At 44.9% G+C, this 21,373-nt stretch overlaps 1 protein-coding gene across 1 annotated transcript; it reads right to left on the reverse strand.

The window, feature by feature from the left end:
• Nucleotides 1-393: 393 nt before the first annotated feature.
• Nucleotides 394-19,819, reverse strand: Dhx33 (DEAH-box helicase 33). Its single transcript, XM_090349827.1, has 12 exons — nucleotides 19,497-19,819; nucleotides 16,423-16,583; nucleotides 14,536-14,763; nucleotides 14,164-14,334; nucleotides 9,543-9,728; nucleotides 8,759-8,870; nucleotides 7,055-7,214; nucleotides 6,806-6,894; nucleotides 4,749-4,876; nucleotides 3,845-4,048; nucleotides 2,806-2,892; nucleotides 394-1,476 (listed from the first exon to the last, which is right to left on the reverse strand). The coding sequence occupies exons 1-12, from the start codon at nucleotides 19,786-19,788 to the stop codon at nucleotides 1,168-1,170; spliced, it is 2,127 nt and encodes a 708-aa protein (XP_090205953.1). The 5' UTR covers nucleotides 19,789-19,819; the 3' UTR covers nucleotides 394-1,167.
• Between the last annotated feature and the right edge of the window lie 1,554 nt (nucleotides 19,820-21,373).

A 21,373-nucleotide genomic window follows, 5' to 3' on the forward strand; every position in this document is an offset into this window, starting at 1 on the left:
TCATTTAAAAATTTCATATATAGACATTACAGTCGGAGCTGGGGATATAGCTCTGCGGCGGAGCGTTTTCCTAGTATGTGTATGGTCTTGGATTAGATCCCCAGAATTAGGTAAAACAAAATCGAAGATAAATCCAAGCTGTGTGACCTCCCATGGCTACTTGCAGCTGGGTCCCCGCAGCCACAAGAACTCAGGGGACTTTGTAATACTTACTTCACAGAAATGGAACTGATGGCTAACACCCACCAGTATGTTCTGAGGCTGGAACTCAGGGCCTCCCAATTTGCTAGGCAGGTACTCTGCCATTAGAGAGCCACCACCTTAGCCCTTTTTTTGATATATATATATATATATATATATATATATATATTTTTTTTTTTTTTTTTTTTTTTTTTGTGGATCATGGGTCTTGAACATTGCCTGGGCAATGTCCCTGAGCTCTTCAGCTCAAGGCTACCAACCTACCCCTGGGCCTGGGCATTGTCCCTGAGATCTCCAGCTCAAGGCTACCACTCTACTCTTGTGCTAAGCCCCACTTCCCATTTTCTAGAGTTAATTGGAGATAAAAGTCTCAGGTCCTTTTGTGCCCAGGCTGCTTTGAGCCTTGATCCTCAGATCTTAGCCTCCAGAGTAGCTAGGATTACAGGGTAAGCCACTGAGACCCAGTCTTTATTTTTTGAGATGGGATTATCTCAGGAACTTTCTGCCTGGGCTGGCCTTAAACCATAATCCTCCCAGTCTCTACTGCTCCAGCAGATGAGAATACAGGTATCAGCCACTGTGACTGGCCATAATTGCACGTGTAGCTTGCACTAAGCAAAACTTTGGGTAACTATACATTCATTTTCTCTAAACTTTATGACTCTAGCCCTATAAGCAAGTATTATTAATTCCATCTCTTTCCTGGCAGATAGGAAGCTGAGATTCTGAAGTTAACTAAGTTACCAAAGTCACCAAGCAAGAACCTATGACAGAAAGTGCCCAAGGTATAAAAAATATGAACACATCTACACGGTTCAGTCTCAGCAAAGGTGTTCTCAGCTCCTAGAAGTCGAACACATTCAGCTGCACTGAATCTCACAGCTTTGCTGACCTGGAAGTCAGGGACAAGGACAGCTGCGGTCCAAGCTCCAGGCACCAGCCTTGCTGGCAGAACCTGGGTGTGGCTCAGTTTTTGGCAGTTCTCAGCTTCCTACGGAAGTACTCTGGAGCAGCCTCGTACAGCCACTCCGCATCCACAACACAGAGGTCTCGCATGTAGCACTTGTTGGTGCAGAGCAGCTCTGTATACACCACGCAGGCTGGCTTGCAGTGGAAGAGGACAGACGAAGGGTGGATGGCCACTGGCTGGTGGGTGTCTGTGGTGGCATAGGTTCCATCTGCCTGGAGCTCAGCAGTATTCATGAAGAGGCTGTGAGCCAGGCAGCGACGGATGCGCTCCATATCTCCACGTGATGACACCATTGGCATTGACATCTGTTTCAGGAGGAAACAAGATGGGAAAGTCCTTAAACAAAAATCTTGCTTGGCACTGCAGATGTGAAGCAGCGGCTTGTATTTGGCCCATGCTGCACAACTGAAAGTGTGGACTGTGTCTCTCAGAGGTGGTGCAGCACCTCAGTGCCCCAGGCAGCAGTAGGTGGGGAGGGATGGAGACAGAATCCAAGGGGAAGTGAGATAATAGGAACACATCTGCCAGGGAGACACTGGAGAGAAACGCCCACAGACGCCCTGCAGGCTAGTGACACACCCTTCATCTAAGTACCCATGACATCCCTAGAAGGAGAGCTTCCCTTCTACTTTCCTGCATCATCATTAACTGTATCTCCCATGCTCCTATCAAATTAATCTTCCCAATTATAGTATGAGTACTTCTTCATCTACTCAGCACTCTCAATGAGTCTCTATTGCTCCAGGCTATAAAGGCAAATTTCCCTCAAGAGGCCCTGAAGGAACCATCTTGAGCCTGCCCTGTCTTTCAACCGTCTTCATCAGGCACCCTATGGTCTTTTTGCCTAGATCAGTGTCACAGTTGCTGTCTCTGTTTCTTCTAGCTTATAAAATTGGAATGTTGCATAATTACATATATAACCAAACTATGTATAAGGTTAAAAAAAAAAGGGGTAGGAGGTAGCTCAGTTGTACAGCACTTGCCTAGTACATGCTAAGTTCTCAATAAAATTCCAGTATTAAGTATACAAATAAAGAAAAAAATTAAAAGATACTAGGATATTCAAAAAGATCAATAGTGAGAGGTAGAATTACAAGTAAGTTTTCCTTTCTTGCTGTTTTTAAAGTTTTCTACAATAAGAATTCCTTTAATGATTATTAACAGTAAGAATTTAAGCTGGGCGCTGGGCCAGCTCTGGGAGAAGAGTCCACAAGACTCTTATCTCAAATTAACCACCAGAAAACGTGAAGTGGCTCAAAGTGGTAGAGCACTAGCCTTGAGCAAAAGAGCTTAAGGACAGAACTCAGGCCCTTGGTTAAAGCCCCTTGACCAACAAAAGAAGAAAAAAAAAGAATTTAAAATCTTTCCCTAGGGCTGGAAGTTTGGCCTAGTGGTAGAATGCTTGCCTAGCATGCATGAAAACCTGGGTTCAATTCCTTGGTACCACATACATAGAAAAGCTGGAAGTGGTGCTGTGGTTCAAATGGCAAAGCTCTAGCCACTTGAGGATAAGCCCAAGGACAGTGCTCAGGCCCTGAGTTCAAGCCCCAAGACTGACAAAAAAAAATAAATAAATAAAACTTCCCCTAGAGAAACATGGTAGCTTAACTCCTCAGAACAGGGTTACACAATACCTTTAAGCAGATTTCCCTCAACTGTGCTCTGACTTCAGCCACCAGCATCATATTCTTACTGTTAACAAAATTCTCTTTGCACCAGTCCTGAATTGGAGAAAAAGAGATGTCAAAATACTCCTTTCTCTATAGAAACACATATATAAAAACTACTGTGAGGATACTCATCTCTTGAGGAACTGACAATGCAGTTTAGACTAACAGGAGCTACTTTACATCTGAACTTGCTAAAACTGAATGCAACTCTGAGTTGGGGAGGATGGTAGAAACAGAAACTGTTTTATATCTCTAGTGGGAAGATGTGCCAGCCTGGTAAAGCTGAGCCCAAGGTCCACTCTGAACTCTCAGCACTAAAAAATTCTCCCTCAATTGCATAAAGATCATTTAGGGCTAAAAGTAGAAAGAAGCTGCAAAAGAACAGTGTAGAAAATGCTGATATTTATAGCATATTATTTCGATGAATGTGAAATTTAAAAAAAATTTTTTTCTGAGGCAGTCTCACTGTGCAGCCAGGCTAGCCTCTACTACTGACCCTGCTGCCTTAGCTTCCTGGGAGTTGGGATTAGCGCCATGTGCTACCACATTCAGTTTGTAAGTATATTCTTGTCCATGGGTAGCCTCCCAAGGTTGGGGCAGTGCTCATAGGAAATAGCGGCTCAGCGCTTTCATTGTGCTAAGAACACATTGCCTGCTTCAAAATAAATCCAAATAAATCTGCCAAAGTTTTAAAATGCTCATGTTGGGTAGTGACATTTTCTTTCTTTTTTTAGGCAAAAGAATACATACGTGGCCTATAATTCTTGCTACTCAGGGGCCTGAGACCTGAGGATTGCAGTTCAAAGCCAAACTGGGCAGGAAAGTCTATGAGGCTCTTATCTCCAATTAACCACCAGAAAATTGGAAGCGGAGCTGTGACTCAAAGTAGAGCACTAGCCTTGAACAAAAACACTCAGGCTTAGTCCCTAGACCCTAAGTGCAAGCCTAAGTTCACAAAATATACAAAAGCACATGCTTAAAAGAGGAACAAAGGAAGGCTCACCTTATTTCCTCCTGTATTTTTGAAAGTCCGATAGATATTGAGCAGTGTAATGTGATCCCCCTCACTGGATAGGAATTTCTTCCGGACCGCCTGCACTTCATCCCTCCGGGCAGGGGGATTATAGAGAACACTATCCACAGACAGCAGCGAAACGATGGTCAGGATCTCCTCTGTACAGTGGAATGTGGGGGACAGGAGGATGGTCTAAAAGAATCAACAGTTAGAAATGTATAAACTAGTGCCTTCCCTGCAGTCTTACAAAACTCTGTGGGTAGGTAGGACCCATGACTTGTATTTTTTTTTTTTTTTTTTGGTGAATCCTGGGTACTGTTCCTGAGCTTCCTCTGCTCAAGGCTAGCACTCTACCACTAAGCACACAGAGCCACTTCTGGCTTTTTCTGTGTATATGGTACTGAGGATTGGAACCAAGGGCTTCATACATGCTAGGCAAGGACTGTTACCACTAAGCCACATTCCTAGCCTGTTACACACACACACACACACACACACACACACACACACACACAATTTTTTTCCCCCCAATCCTAGGCTTGAGCTCAGGGCCTGAGCACTGTCCTTGGATTTTTCTCAAGGCCAGAGCAATACCACTTGGGCTTCAGCACCACTTCCGGCTTTTTTCTATGTATGTGGTGGTACCAAGGAATTGAACCCAGGTCTTTGAGCATGCTAGGCAAGCACTCTACCACTAGGCTAAACTCCCGGCCCCCATGACTTATATTTCTAAATCACACCCACAATGTAATCAGCATTGTACATAGTAGGTAATGATCATTTAATACTTAGGGGACAAGGGAAGCTAGTCAGGAAGGCAGGGCTCAAGTGCTTCCCTGGAATGGCGAACCTGTAAAATACAGAAAGGGCACTGAGAAGGAAGTTCATTTACTTTGGCAAATCTGGGCTCTAAAGGAAATGCTGCCATCTTTCTTCCAATCGGAGTCAAGATAAGTTGGTCATCCTTGCGTTCAAGAGCACCTAACAGATCCAGCTGGGCAATGGCTGCTTGAATATTATCTAAAGAAACAAAGACATAAAAAGGAGCCAAAATTTCAAAACAGAAAATGCAACTAATTCTTCTGGAATTTTAGATAACTCATCAAATACCACCAGGAATACACACAATCCCATGTGCTTTTCAACGCATTACTGATACCACTAAAGAACAGCTGGGGTACGGAGTGGGAAACTCAAAAAATATTCTGAGAGAGGGAAAGAGTCAAGGACTGCCAGGAAGGGGTCTGGGAATCAAGAACTCTGGTAGTAAATACACTGGTGTTGGCTGTGTTCGTTGTTATACCTTATACATATCATTGCTTTGTAGAAATTTGGCAATAAGCCAGGTGCTGTGGCTCATGTCTGAAATCCTAGCTATTCAGGAGGCTGAGATCTGAGGTCCATGGTTCAAAGCCAGCCCAGGCACTAAAGAACGTAAGACTCTTATCTCCAATTAACCACTAGAAAACCAGAAGTGGCACTGAAGCTCCAGGGGTAGGGCGGTAGCCTTGAGATGAAGAGTTCAGGAACAGTGTCCAGGCCCAGAGTTCAAGTCCCACGACCAACAACAACAACAACAAAAGATATTTGGCAATTAAAAAGGGAAAAGAAAAATTAAGCATAGAGAGTGTATGTTCCTATTTGAGTTCTTAAGGTTACAGGTGCATAGATTGTCTCTAGAAGACAACTAAAAAATAGTCACAATGGCTGCTATAGGGGAGGGAGAAACTAAAGATCACAGTGGAGCATCTGCACATCCATTTTGGGGGGGAGGGGGGGTCAGTCATTGGGGCCTGAACTTAGGGCCTGAACATTAGCCCTGACCTCTTGCTGGAGGCTAGCACTCTACTACTTTGAGCCACAGTTCCACTTCTAGTTTTCTGGTGGTTCAATGGAGATAGGACTCTTATAGAATTTTCTGCTGAGGCTGACTTTGAACCATGATCATCAGATCTCATCCTCCTAAGTAGCTAGGATCACAGGTGTGAGCCATGGTGCTCTGCTGCATATCCACTTTGATGGCCGTTCTCTTGTCTCATTAAGGATTATACTTCTTCACGTGACTTTTTAATAAAAAGGAAAATGAGCTGGGCTCTAGTGGCTCACGTCTGTAGGCCTAGCTACTCAGGAGGATGAGATCTGAGAATCACAGTTCAAAGTAGCCCCAAAAGTAAAGTCCACGAGATTCTTATACTCTTATCTCTAGTTAATGACCAAAAAGCCAAAAGTAAAGCTGTGGCTCAAGTGGTAGAGTGCTAGCAAAAAGATTTTAGGAGCAAAAAGATTTAGTGCCCAGGCCCTAAGTTGAAGCTCCAAGACAAGCACCAAAAAGGAAAAGGAGCCAGGCACTGTTTCTATATTCTCATTTAAGGAGGCTAAGATGCAGATCTTAGCCAGTACACAAAAATCTGCAAGACTCCATCTCCAAAATAGCCAGCAAAAAAAAGCAAGGCCTGGAGGTATGACTCAGGTGGTAACGTATGCCAGCCAAGTGTGCAAGCTAATCATGCACAAGGCCCTCAGTTCAAACCCTAATATCACAACCTTCACCCAAAAAACTCACCCCCAAAAAATGGTACATTGATGAGATGCCAGGTACTAAAGTATCATTAATTAGAATCTCAGGGTGTTTTTTTTTTCTTTGATGAAGAAGAAGGGCAGAGATTGGCCAAATTCTAGTTAAAAGCAAAAAAAGATGAAAGTACTTCATTAGGTTTCTGTAGTACCCCATGGAACTCCATGACCTTCACTAACTCAATATCAGGGTCCTGTATTTTGGGGCCAGCAGCATGGAATTGATCATTTCACCATTTCCAGATAGTTCTCTGATAGTGTTGTTAAGCGCCAAATTAGATAACTGTTTTTTTTGTTTTGTTTTTCTGCTTTGGAAGGATCCATTTGCTGTTTACTTGTCCACCTTCTGTGCATCACACTGAGGATTTAACTCACCGGGAGATGGTTTGGACATGAAGTCAAAGGTGAGCACATTTGGGACTTTCATAGCTAGGAGCTGAAGAATCACACTGGCCAGGTTGCACCTGTGAAGAATGAGAGACAGTGATCTACCTGGCCTGAGCTCTCAGCTAGCAAGTTCACTCAAAAGCTTTAGCGAAAGCTGGAGCGCTGGAGAAAAAGGAGCAAGTGGGAAAGGGAGACCCAGGGAGAGATGGCCGGAGGGTACATGCAATCAGAGCCTACCTTTGGATCTCTGGCACAGTCATCTTATCAAACTTCTCGAACTCCTCCTCAGTGTACAGCCGGTAGCAGATACCACTGTCCTCTCTGCCAGCCCTCCCTGTGCGCTGCCAGGCCTGGGTCTTTGATACCCGCTGCACAGCTAACACCTCAAGACCACTGTCTGGGGGGAGAATGGGCCCCATGAGTATTCTCATCATCTACAGCACTGATAAAAACAAATGGTGCTCAGAAGACTAGGGAGTCATTCTGAAATTTGATGGTTCAGAAAAACTCAAGGCTAACAGAGAAAGCACAAGACCAGGTTGCTGTACAATGGTCTGGTCCCATCTGAAACATAATGCTGCAATAAGTCCTGGTTGGAGATCTATGACAAAATCATCAGAAAAGCTTCCCACCAAGGGTCACAAGTCTTGACATAGATCACAGAATGACAAGGACTCCAGTTACGTGACACTAGAATCCCTTAGACATGGGACTTTGGGTGCTATCACCAGGTTAGTTTCCAGTAAGCAGGAAAGGTTGATCACACTACCAACTAATGATGAGTGCCTCAATCACAGTGAGCTCATACCTCTTCCAGTCCTCTCATATAATTGAGGCCATGTGACAGGTATCCTAAAGGGAAAGGAGGGTAATTTTCTCAGCAAGGGTGCATACTATGCCCAGGACTGGAAACTTACCCTGCCCTTTGGGGGCACACATGGCAAAGTTAGCCTATCAGTGCTCAGTAGACTCCTCCAATTACAAATTTGGGAGCAACTGGGCACTGGGGGCTCACACCTGTAATCCTAGCTACTCAGGAAGTTGAGATTTGAGGATCATGGTTTGAAGCCAGCACATGAAGTAAAGTCCATGGGACTTTTAACAACTCACAAAAAGCCAGAAGTAGGCTTGTGTTTGGCCTAGAGGTAGAGTGCTTGCCTAGCATGCACAAAGACCTGGGTTTAATTCATTGGTACCACATACATAGAAAAAGCTGGAAGAGGTGCTGTGTCTCAAGTGGTAGAGCTCTAGCCTTGAGAAGGCCCAAGGACAGTTCTCAGGCCCTGAGTTCAAGCCCCCAGACCAGCAACAACAACATAAAAACTATAACTAAATAAGTAAATAAATAAATAAATGGGGGTAGGGGGCACTGCTAGGTACCAGGGGCTCACATTTGGGAAGTTGAGATTCGAGGATCTCGGTTCAAAGCCAGCCCTGCAAGAAAAATCTGAGAGACTCTAAATAACTAGCAAAGAGCTGGAGGTGGAGGGGTTGCTCAAGTGGTAGAGTGGCAGACAGCCTTGAGCAAAAAACCCAAACAAGAGTTCAAGGCCCCGAGCTTATAAAAAGAAGGATAGGGCATCTTATTACAGTGGTTTTAAATCCTCTATAGAATAAAGCAAGGTAGAAGATAAAGCGAGCAAGAATGACTTTTCTCAGGAGGCACCAGGCTGTCTCTAATTACCTAGCTATCAGATGGTCTACTCAGGTCATTGTTGCTCTGTTTGGCAAGTTTGCTAAACCTGTGCTCTTCTTTCTCATCTTTCCTCACCTTATTGGGTCTCCTTTCCACACCTGACTCCTAGGCTGTCCCAATTACAGTTCCTGCCATTGAAATGTCAGCTTCTCCCAAACATGTTCTTATGGGGGGAAACTGTGCAACTAGTGTCAGAAGCTGCTCACTATAAACGGGAGAGACATGGATGAGCTACAAATTCTCACCAGGGTTATACTTCTTTGCTTTAACCATGCCCGTGTCAACTACATATTTTATTCCTGTAATGGTTATGGAGGTTTCTGCGATGTTGGTTGAAATGATCACTTTTCGATAGCCCTAAAAGGAAAACCAAAAAGCCATATGACACACATATGATTCAGACGTTTCAAAACATATTCTCACCATTAATTTATGACCAAGAAAGAGACAGCTTCATTACTAATGGTGGTTATCAACAGTGGAGTCACTGACCTGGGCAACCCTGCTGCCCTGAAGGTTAATTTAGGCAATGAGATGTGGTGGAACAAGCACAGATTCAGAAGCAAGGAGGATGTGACTGAGAATTCTCACCCTGCAGGTATCTTACCCATGCCTCTTAAGCAATTCCTGCCTCTCCTCTTTTTTTTTGGGGGGGGGGGGGCGTCCTGTCCAGTATTCCCGTGGGATCCCACAAGGATGAGAATATTGAATGTTATCAATGCATGGACACACAAAGGCACAGACAAATGGCACTGTGGACAAAATGTGGTTTTATAGGGGCCCTACAAGAGTCATGTAATTTACCTTTCTGCCCCTGCCTCTACACTCTTCTCATGCTGACAACTGTTTTCCTGTTCTCAAAGGACTGTCCGCCCACAGCTCTGTATTCTCCACTTGCACCCTCTCAATTAGCTGATCCTCCAACCTCTGTGTACCTTACCTGGAGATTGATACTGTGCGTGCAGGACCCATTGATGGGTCCCAACTTGATGCCTGGCAACAGGGCTGGCAGAAAAGGAGGTCACTCACCTTTGGGGCCCCTTGGAAGACTCGGAGCTGCTGTGTGTAGGGCAGGGAGGCATAGAGAGGAAGGACCAGCAGTGAGGGGCAGCCATCCGGGAGGTGCTTGGCGATGTCTCGGCAGGTCTTGCTCATTGCTTCGATCTCCTCCTGACCAGTGAGAAACACTAGGATGTCCTGAGAAGAAGGGGCTTCCTAGAGAAAGGACAGGAAAAAAAATGATATTGAATGTTTTCCAAGTTATTGTGGAGATGTAAAGAAGCCTAAATGTTGATATCTCATTGAAAGTAAACCCTCATGAACAATGCATAGAACTGTAACATGTGAGTCAACCAGCTATGTGAAAAAAAAAATTGGGGCAGGGAGTTTGGCCTAGTGGTAGAGAGTTTGCCCTAGCATGCACAAAGACTCAGGTTCAATTCCTCGGTACCACATACACAGAAAAAGCTAGAATTAGTGCTGTGCTCAAATGGTAGAGTGCTAGCCTTGAGAAAAACGAAAGGACAGTTGAGGGAGAAATTCATACAGATATCTCACAAAGAAATCCTCCAAAATATAAATTATGTTAAAATTAAAAAACAAAAAGGAATAAAGGACAATCTGAGAAACTATCAGAACTGAGAAGAACTGCAGGGAAATGTGGTACCTAGGCATGCACTGGTGTCTCAGTGACATTCTAGAACAGAAAAAAGACAACATGGGTTCACATGGGAAATTGGAAGCATTGTTATCAGCTGGGTGCTAATGGTTCACACTAATATCCCTAGCTACTCAGGAGCCTGAGGTCTGAAGATAAAGGTTCTAAAAGAGCACAGACTTTTAACAAGCAAAAAACAAGGAACTGGAGGTGTAGTGGAGGTAATAGGATAGATGTTCAGAGGTTCATACAAACAGGAGTAAATCTGTAACAGTCAAAACTTTATCAGCAGGAGACTGCATCAAAGTATCCATCATTCAAAAAAACTCCGCATTTGAAACTCACTTTTGGCAGTTAAACCAAAGAGATGGACTTTTTCTTCTTGCTCAAATACTATGGAATGGACAGTAAAGGTCATTGTCTTGGTAGCAAAGACAGCAAGAGATAAGAGTCTAACTCATTTCTGGAAGATGGAAGAGAGGAGGAGGAGGAGCTGACTGATGGCTGTGTAGAAGTTTTGACCTAGGGGCCTGCTAAGGAGAAGGGTGACAGGAGATGTGCCCATTTCCCTGGAGGATCCCCACAGGCTCAGAACTTGAGAAAACAAGATGGAGGTGAGTGGTGGGAGAGTGAAAACCCAGGTACTGGCTCAAACTCTAGGTATAGAGTGGCTAAACTCAGAGGCTCATTCCTCTACTGGGGTTACCCAGGCTGGGAAGATACAGCATGCCACAACCAGCTGCACTACAGGAGAAGGGGCAGGGGAAAAGTCAAGATGGAAGCCACCTCTTCTGACCAGATGGGTATAGAAATGACCCTCGAGAAAGACTAATCTGAACACAGAACATGATTGTCACATGATTTTACAGAACATTTAGGGAAAACAAGCCATAGCTACATAGAAAATTTGCATAAACTGGGCTCTGTGGCTTACGCCTGTAATCCTAGCTACTCAGGAAGCTGAGATCTGAGGGTCACGGTTCAAAGTCAGCCCAGGCACAAAGGGTCCTGAGACTCTCATCTCCAAGTAACCTCTAGAAAACAGGAAGTGGGGCTTGGATCAAGGGTAGGGTGGTAGCCTTAAGCTGAAGAGCTCAGAGACAGGGCCCAGGCCAAGTTTAAGACCCATGACCCACAAAAAAAAAAAAAAAAAAAAGCACAAGAAACCCAATATAAGGGATAATGCTATAAAATAACTATAGATGGTCATGGTCCTAACATTATAAATACTGGTGCTGGATCCACCACGCCCTCCAGGACAGAGCCCAGAGCCTCACACATAAAAGACAATGGCTCTCAGGCCTTATGCTTTGTATTTTGTTTTTCAGAGAGGGTCTCCCTGCTTTGTCTACACTGCCCTCAAACTCAAAATTCTCTATCTCTGCTTCCCAAGTAGATGAGATGACAGGGATGTGTCTCCAAGCCAGCATGATGTTGGTTTTAATAAACAGAGTGATATACCTGTGTTGACAATATGGAGAAGGCATAGAGGTAAGAAGTAAGAAGGTTTGCTCTAAATCCTAAATCCTGATTTACCATGGGATAAATTGGCAAAGAATGGCTAATATTGATAAATTAAGAAACAGCAGGAAGTGGCGCTGTGGCTCAAGTGGTAGAGTGCTAGACTTGAGCTGAAAAGCTCAAGGGCAACACCCAGGCCCAGAGTTCAAGCCCCACCAATCCAAAAAAAAAAGATGATTTGGGGCTGGGAGTTTGGCCTAGTGGTAGAGTGCTTGCCTAGCATGCACCTGTGTTTGATTCCTTGGTACCACATACATAGAAAAAGCTGGAAGCGGTGCTGTGGCTTAGTGGTAGAGCTCTGGCCTTGACACACTACTCAGGCCCTGAGTTCAAGCACTGGGACTGGCAAAAAAATAAAATAAAATAAAATAAAATAGCAATCTAAGTAGGGTATTTGAGAAACAGGATAATAATAGCTGGAACAATCATCAATGGGAAAGTGATTCCTTAAAGAGCAGTAACTGGAGAAAAAACAAAAGGAACTATTTTTTAAATTATATCTATTACTAACTCCTTTATCTCCTTAACTTTTTAAAACTTTAAACTACACATACAACACTTAATTTACCTCTAGATTTTCTCAGAAATAAGAAAATAAAACGTTGATTTTATAAAAAAAAAAAAATAGACCAACGTGAACTGGTTGCTCAAGCCTGTAATCCTAGTGACACAGAAGGCTGATATCTGAGGATCAGGTTCAAAGACAGCCCAGGCACAAGAGACTCTTATCTTCAATTAAACTCTAGAAAAGGAAAGTGGGGCTGTGGCTCCAGGGTAGGGTGGTAGCCTTGGCTGAGGAGCTCTGGGACAACACTCATCATGCCCAGGGGTAGGACAGTGGCCTTGAGCTGAAGAGCTCAGGACAGCACCCAGGCTGAGCTCAAGTCCCACAAAAAAAAAAAAAAAGACAAACATGAAGTGATGTAATCAATCTTCTTTTTTTTCTTTCTTTCTTTCTTGTCAGTAATGGGACTTGAACTCTGGGCCTCAGCATTGTCCCTGAGCTCTTCAGCTCAAGGCTACCATACTCCTGAAGCCACAGCATCACTCCTGTTTTTCTGGTGGTTAAGTAAAGACTTAGTGCCAGGCTGGTTCGGGCCGGCTGGCTTTGAACAGAGATCTTCAGATCTTAGCCTCATGAGCAGCTAGGATTATAGGTGTGAGCCACCTTGCTCAGTTAATCTTTTTACTTTCTATAGTTCTAGAGTTTTAACTAAGGGCCTTGCAATTACTACACAAACAATCTACCACTTCAGCTACATCTCCATCTCCTAATCATACTTTTTTTTTTTTTTTTTGCCAGTCTTGGGCTTGAGCTCAGGTCCTGAGCATGGTCCTTGGATTTTCTCAAGGTTAGAGCTCTACCACTTGAGCCTCAGCACCATTTCCAGCTTTTTTCTATGCATGTGGTACCAAGGAATTGAACCCGGGTCTTCATGCATGCTAGGCAAGCACTCTACCACCAGGCCAAACTCCCCGCCCCTCTTACAAACATTTTAAAGTAGATGTTTACTAAAGACTTCAAAGAAGTTTGTTAGTACAGTTTCTCAAAACTTTTAAATTGCAATCAAGAAATTGAATCAATACCAACCTTTTTTAAATTTATAACACATCAGATATAGTAAGAGACAGGTATCATGGATTTATTTCAGCTAAACACATTGTGTACTAGAGTACAGTGTAAACATGCTTCTGACTGGTCTTACAGAGCTAATTCTTTTTCTTTTTGTTTTTCCTTGCCAGTCCCGGGACATGAACTCAGAGCCTGGACACTGTCCTTGGACACTTTTTGCTCAAGGTTAATGCTTTGCCACTTAAGCCACAGCACAACTTACAGCTTTTTCTGTGTATGTGGTACTGAGGAATGGAGCCCAGGGAAAAAGCCAGAAGTGGCACTGTGGCTCAAGTGATAGTTAGCCTTAAACAAATGAAGCTCAGAGATAGTGCCCAGGCCCTGAGTTCAAGCCACAGGACTAGCACAGAAAAAATAATAAATTAAAAATAAATAAATAAAAGATACCAAAAAAAGGATACTTAGACACAGATAATGAATGTATTCATCCTAGAGACACATCTCATACAAAGAATAAAAGTTCTTTGACCCATAGCTTTTCTTTTTTTCTTTCTTCTTTTTTTTGGGGGGTGGGGTGGGGGAGCTGGTCATGGGGCTTGAACTTCTGAAGCCTGGGCATTGTCCCTGTGCTTTTCAAAAGCTCAAGGTTACCACTCTACCCTTGAGCCACAGCTCCACTTCCCACTTTAGGGATTAATTGGAGGTAAGAGTCTCACAGCTTTGTTGGCTGGCTTTGTACGGTGATCTTCAGATCTCAGTCTCCTGAGTAGCTAGGATTATAGGCATGAGCCACCATGCCTGGCTCCGGCTTGTGGCTTTTCTTTTTTATGACAGATTGCTTTGCCTACCAAATGCAAGGTATAAGGAACCTTATGGAGAATGTACGCCTTATTCCATACCTGGTGGATCTGGAAGACAGAGACGAGAGCTGCGTGCAGGTAGTCATGCTGAGGCTGTTTAGTATAAAAGATCTGGATTGGGTGCTGCCGACCCTCCAGGTAGAGGACAGGGGCTCCATTGAAATACTGAGAAAACAGGTCCACATCCATTGTGGCTGACATCACAATCACCTACGGAAAAGCACGAGAAGAGGGATAGGAAACAAATAAGGGAGAACCTTTCTGTGTTCCTCTCAAGCCATAAAAGCTGATGCTTCAGGCTTGTGCAACTCCCTATAAGGGCTAACTTTCTCCCATGGTTCTGAAGCAGAATAGGCAAAAGAGCTCCCCAGGGAGCAAGAATGGGCCTTTCCTTAAGTATGTGGCACTTACTTTAAGGGGCAGCTTCCCCAGCTCCTTCCGCCTCTTTTGTGCAGCTTTCACCACTCCAAAGAGCACATCTGTGTGGATAGTCCGTTCATGCGCTTCATCCAAGATGACGCAGCTGTACTTCCGAAGCAAGGAATCTGAAATCGCTTCCCGCAGAAGCATGCCGTCTGTTAGAAACTTGATTCTGGTATCTTCTGAGGTGACATCCTCAAAACGCACTGTGTAGCCCACCTGCATGAAGAAACAATTTGCTCATTCATAAGATATTAGCTCAACATGCACTGGGCACCAGCATTGTGCCTGGCACTTGGACTGCCTCAGTGAACATGTGAGAACTTGTAGTCAAGTTGACAAACACAATGGACACTCATTTTTAACTGCAATAATAGTGAGTACTGCAAAGAATTTAAAACTAGCTTCCTACTTCAAGCTATATATAAGTCTCATGAATCTAGGCACAGATAGGAGGAGACACCCAATGTTTGAAAGTGAAGTTAGTGTACACACATATACACAATCTATCTTGTATACAGTTGAGACTCATTCAAAGTGTCCATACATATGAAAGAATAATTCTTATAACTTTTGTAGAAAGATTTGTAGGTAACAGTATTTAACAGTAACTACTGAGTCATAAAGATGTCCAAAGAAACTGTGTCAGTAGCTCATGCTGGTAACTCTAGCTACTCAGGAGGCTGAGATCTGAGGATCATGGCTCCCAGCCAGCCTGGGCAAGAAAGCCCATGAGACTCTTATCTCCAATAAACTACCCAAAAAAGCCAAAAGTAGAGTCCTGGCTCACAGGGTAGAATGCTAGCCTTGAGCAAAAGAAGCTCAAGGACAGCACCAGGCCTTGAATTCAAGCCCCAGGACCAGCATAGCACATCATAGAACAGCACAAAACAAACAAAAAACAAAACTTTTATGTTTTATGTTTTATGACCAAGGGGGCCGGGAGTTTGGCCTAGTGGTTAAAGTGCTTGCGTAGCATGCATGAAGACCCGGGTTCGATTCCTTGGTACCACATACATAGAAAAAAGCCGGAAGTGGTGCTGAGGCTCAAGTGGTAGAGCTCTAGCCTTGAGAAAGTCCAAGGACAGTGCTCAGGCCCTGAGCTCAAGCCCAACACTGGCAAAAAAAAAAAAAAAAAAAAAAGATGACCAAGGAAAATACATTATTTAGGGCTAGGGATTGAGCTTAGTTATAGAGAATTTGCCTAACTTGCATGAGAATCCTGGGTTCGATCTCCAGTAACAAAAAAAAAAATCTCATTTATAAAACCTGCCAAGGGCCAGGAGTTTGGTCTAGTAGTAAAGTGCTTGCCTAGCATGCACGAAGACCCAGGTTCAATTCCTCAGTACCACGTACATAGAAAAAAAGCTAGAAGTGGTGCTGTGGCTCAAGTGGTGGGGGAAAGCCCAAGGACAGTACTCAGGCCCTGAGTTCAAGGCCCAGGACTGGCCAAAAAAAAAAAAACCTGCCAAACAACTTTTGAAAGCAAAGTCAACAGGAATGAGAAGCCTCTGATCCCCTGGAATTAAGAAAGATTGCAGGGTGCGGGACCATAGCTTAGTAGTAGAGTGCTTACCTAGCATGCCTGAAGCACTGGGTTTGATTCCTCAGTACCACATATTCAGAAAAAATCAGAAGTGGTACTGTGGCTCAAGTGGCAGGGTGCTAGCCTTGAGCAAAAAATGTCCAAGGACAGTGCTCAGGCCCTGAACTCAAGCCCAGGACTGGTCCCCCCCCCCCCCAAAAAAAGCAAGCAGACTGGCCTAAACAATAGTGGCAAGAATGAAGCTAAAGATTGTTCAAGAAAATTAAAATGCAAAGGCCTCAGGAGGAGTACTTTGTAGTTTGCTGTTGATAATAAAGGGGGGAATAACATACCAGCTTCCCAAGTTCAGTCCTCTTCTCATCTGACACTCTAGTAGCAAGAGAGATAGCAGCCACGCGACGGGGCTGGGTCACAGCAATGATGCCCTGGCGGCTGATGCCCCCCTCATAAAGGTACTGAGGGATCTGAGTTGTCTTCCCAGAGCCAGTTTCCCCTAAGAAAAAGAATTGCAGATTTACATAAAGATTACCAAACAGTCCCAGTGCCAAAACATAAAAGAAAAGAAAAGAAAGAAAGAAAGATAGAAAAGACTGAGTTGGTAAGGTCTCCAGGAGAATGGGATTTAGTATATTGCTGGAGATGGTTCAGGAGTACTGTTTCAAAGGAGGCCAAATTATATTTCCAAAATCCTTTAAAATGTTTTTGTTTTTGTGGTCGTGGGACCGGAACTTGAACTCCAGGCCTGAGCGTTGTCCCTGAGCCCTTCAGTTCAAGGCTACTCCCCTATCCCTTGAGCCACTTACTTCCAGTTTCTGGTTGTAAACTGGAGATAAGAGTTTCATGAAGGGGCCAGGAGTTTGGCCTAGTGGTTAAAGTGCTTGCCTAGCATGCACGAAGACCCGGGTTCGATTCCTCGGTACCACATACATAGCAAAAAGCCAGAAGTGGTGCTGAGGCTCAAGTGGTAGAGTGCTAGCCTTGAGAAAGTCCAAGGACAGTGCTCAGGCCCTGAGCTTAAGCCCAGGACTGGCAAAAAAAAAAAAGGAGGGGGGACGGGAGTTTGGCCTAGTGGTAGAGTGCTTGCTTAGCATGCACGAATATCGGGGTTCGATTCCTCGGTAGAGCTCTAGCCTTGAGAAAGTCCAAGGACAGTGCTCAGGCCCTGAGCCCAAGCCCAAGACTGGCAAAAAAAAAAAAAGAGTCTCATGAACCGTGATCCTCAGATCACAGCCTCCTAGCAGCTAGGATTACAGGTGTGAGCCACGTGCCAGGCTAAAATGTTTATTTTTATTCATTTATTTATTTTTGCCAGTCCTGGGGCTTAAACTCTCAGAGCCTGGGCACTGTCTCTGAGCTTCTTTTGCTCAAGGCTAGCACTCTACCACTTGAGCTACAGCACGAACCAAAGGATTCATACACGCTAGGCAAGCACTCTACTGCCAACCCACACTCTCAGCCCTAAAATGTTTATTTAAAAATTATATTTGAGTCAGTTGCTGGTAACTCACAGCTGTTATCCTGCCTCCTAAGAGGCTAAAATCTGAGGATCTCTGTTCTAAAGCTAGCATAGCAGGAAAGTCTGTGAGACTCTATCTATCTCTAACTACCAAAAAGCAAGGAGTAGAACTCGAGTTCTAGTATACCTATAATCTTAGCTACTCTGGAGGCTGAGAGCTAAGGATCACAGTTTGAGCCCATCTGGGCAGAAGAGTCCTCAAGACTCCATCGCCAACTGACAAGACAAAAGCTAAGCTGGAATTGTGGTTCAAGTGGTAGAACCCCAGGGATGAGCCAAAAACCTGATAGCACACTCAACCCTGAGTTTAAGTCCTATTATCAGCACAAACAAACAAACAAACAAACACAACATGAATGTCATATAGACTGATAAGTGGTGACAGGAAGGAATGTACATTCATACACTTCACATCATTCCCTGGCCAGCTTCTCTTACATACTTTATGCCCGTGCCCACACTATTTTGGACATAAAACCTGCCCTCATGCTGTCTGGCAACTGCAGGATGAGTTAGATCGCAAACTATTGCCTCTGTGGGCTGTACACAACATCAGGGCTCCTTAGTGTCTTGCTCATTTGTCTTCTAGTACTAAATACTGTACATAGTATAAATGTTTTAAATTTTATCTTCTACCTTCATGCTCTCTTTAATAGTATCTGACTAGAGCAAAGAACTAGGGACACCTGTGCATCCTTCTTTTCTCTTGCCATGGCTACCTTGGCTAAGCTCAGTCCTAAAGTCCCATTTGCATTTTCTTGCAGGCATCAATCAGCCTCCCCTTACCTGTACACCTTTCCTGACCCAGCCACGAATCAGACTCTTTTGATTATTCTGCAATCTTCCTACTGAATCCATGGGGAACAACTGCAAACTTGAATCAATGTCTCTGTGCAACCAAGCAGCTCTAAAATAAAGTAAGCCAACTGTTCAGATGAAGAGCCAAAATGTACCTAGACTTGTTCCTGTTTATGGTGCCTGTCTTCTGTCTCCAGCATCCCCAAGGATCTACTAAGGCCATGGAGCTACTATTCTCAGCAGAAATTCTGCAAGAGCCTGGCACAGAAAGTCCTCCAATCCAATCTTTCAACCCCTACAATCATTTGTTCAGTCTCATCACTCTTCCCTCATTTTCCCAGGCCACACACAGTCTCTGAGGCATCCACCTCTCCCTTTAGTCCGTGTTGCTAAGTGCCTGTTTCTCCAGGCGTCCTGATCTGCAGTCAGCTTCCCTCTCACCTAGACAAACAGCTGCAAGTTCCTCCCAGCCTCTGTCCTCTTTTTTTCAAAACAGAAGGCTGCTCTCACCGAGGTCATTCTCACATCTCTCCGTTACTCCCCAGTCTAACCCGATCTGCACTAGAAATACTGAAATAGTTTTCAGTGGGAGACATACAATCAATACCTTACACCCAAACCCGGTGAGCGATTTGGGCAGGGTCACATTTTACTGGACCTCACAGATGGACCCATTCACTTCTTTCTTGCAAGTCTATTCCTCAGCCTACCAGCACTTCTGAGTCTCCTTCCCCTCTAGGATCTTCAGGGATTCCCCTTACTTGAATCTTTGAGATCAAACTACTTGCCATTTCACCGGATGGTTTCCTGAGTCCAGTGTATGAGGAGGACATCTCATAGAATGCCCTCTCCTCGGGACCCTCTTCCACCAACTGTCGGGTCCTCTGGTATGAGCCCCCCAAAGCCCGAGTGCACCCTTCCAACCCTTCCAGAAACGGTCTTTGCCTACCCACGTCAGTAACTCCCTCTGGGCTGGATGGCTCAGTCCGACTGTCTCCGAAGTCCTGTCCCCAGAGAAGGGAATGAGAAGTATCTAAGAATAAGCGAGGAATAGAGAGCCAAGAAGGGCGGCCGGTGTGGCCCCGCACGTACCGATGAGGACGGCGTTATCCAGGTTTCGCAGCTGGGCCAAGAGCTGCCCCCGCGCCTGGAAGATGGGCAGGTTCCGGCGCTGCTGCTCCAGGGCCTCGCGGTAGGGACTCGCTGAGGACTGTGCCAGAGGAGGCGGCTGCCGCCGGCCTCCTCCTGCTCCGCCGCCGCCTCCGCCGCCCGCCGTCAGCAGCATCGTCGCTCGCCTCCCGGGAGGGTGGGGCCCGAAGCGACTCAGAGGCCCGGAGCCCGGTCGGAATCTCTTGGCGGGCGGGAAGCTTACCTCCTCCGGCATGTCGGGAGGGCGCCGGGGCTGGACGCGCGAATCGGCGGAGCCAATCGGCAGTGCCGGATCCCCGCCGCTACTGACAAGCCAGCGTCGCGCCCTCTCCACGTCGCGTGCTGGCGGCTTCCGGCGATCACCGATGACCTCGCCTTCAGCAAAGAAACTACAATTCCCAGCATGCATCGGAGGCTCGGTTAAGATTTTTTTTTTTTTTTCCACTTCTAGGGGGAGTGGAAAGCAGAGTTTCAGGTCCAATCACAAAAAAAAGCCGGAACCACAGCAGAGAAAGATAGGTTATGGTTCCGTGGGGCCTTGATCTTCTGCCCTCCTTGGCTAGTTTGTTCTAACATTCTAACATTTAAGAAGAAAAAAAAGCACCTCCCAACTCTGCAATAATCGTGACTCTTCATCGACAGCACTGCCGTAATTAATATGGTAGTGATACAATTTCCAGTTTACAAGTGAAAAAAGTAAACTTTCTAAGATCATTCAGATGCTACAGTAGTGTGTGTGTGGGGGGGGGGGGTGGTCCTGGGACTTGCTTCCTTTTGCTCAAGGTTAGCACATTACCACTTGAACCACAACACCACTTTAAGCTTAAGATGTGTAATTTATTAGAGATAGGTCTCCTGGATTTTCCTAATCAAGCTAACTGGGAACCGTGATCCTCAGATCTCAGTCTCCTGAGTAGCTAGAATTACAGGCGTGAGCCAGCAGCACCTGACAACAATGTTGATTTTGAGAAGGACTTGCCTTATTGAACAGGAAAGGAGATTCTGCTTCTATGAGAATCGTCACAGTGAACATACAATAGCGAGCAGCGAGTGGAACTAAAATTGCTTTAACCCTTCCTTTCAGCCTTTCCTACCAGACCACTAAATTTCTTTACACATCATCCATTACACACTTCAGCCAATGAAGATTCAGAACTTCAGCAGAGAAAATGAAATATAAAAGTTACTCCTTTCCCTCCTAAAAATTCATTTGCCAACTCACCCTAGAAAGACAAGCCACTGTTTGCTCTTGCCTACAGGAAGTGCAAAGCTCTCCCTGGTGGTTCACGCCGGTAATCCTAGCTACTCAGGAGGCTGAGATTCGGGATTCGTAGTTCAAAGCCAGCCCTGGCACAAAAGACCAAGAGACTCTTATCTCCAGTTCATCTCTAGAAAATGGAAAGTGGGGCTGACTCCAGGGGTAGGGTGGTAGCCTTGAGCTGAAGGGGACATAGCCCACACCCAGAGTTCAAGCACCGTAACCCACAAAAAAAAAAGGAAAAAAAGAAAAGAAATGCAAACTCTTGAGAATAAGCTATAAACAACCACTCACGTGAAGAACATTTTCTGAAGTCCATTTTCATGAAACTCAGAATGTGAAGCTATTGAAAATCCCACCTATGGGGGCCAGGAGTTTGGCCTAGTGATAGCGTGCTTGCCTCGCATGTAGGAAGACCTGGGTTCGATTCCTAGGTACCATATACGTAGAAAAAAGCAGGAAATGGTGCTGTGGTTCAAGTGATGGAGCTCTAGCCTTGAGAAAGCCCAAGGACAGTGCTCAGGCTCTGAGCTCAAGCCCAGGCCTGGCCAAAAAACAACAA

Source organism: Megascapheus bottae, chromosome 17 (genome assembly GCF_031878675.1).
Source record: "Megascapheus bottae isolate mThoBot1 chromosome 17, mThoBot2.hap1, whole genome shotgun sequence".
Classification (NCBI taxonomy): Eukaryota; Metazoa; Chordata; class Mammalia; order Rodentia; family Geomyidae; genus Megascapheus; species Megascapheus bottae.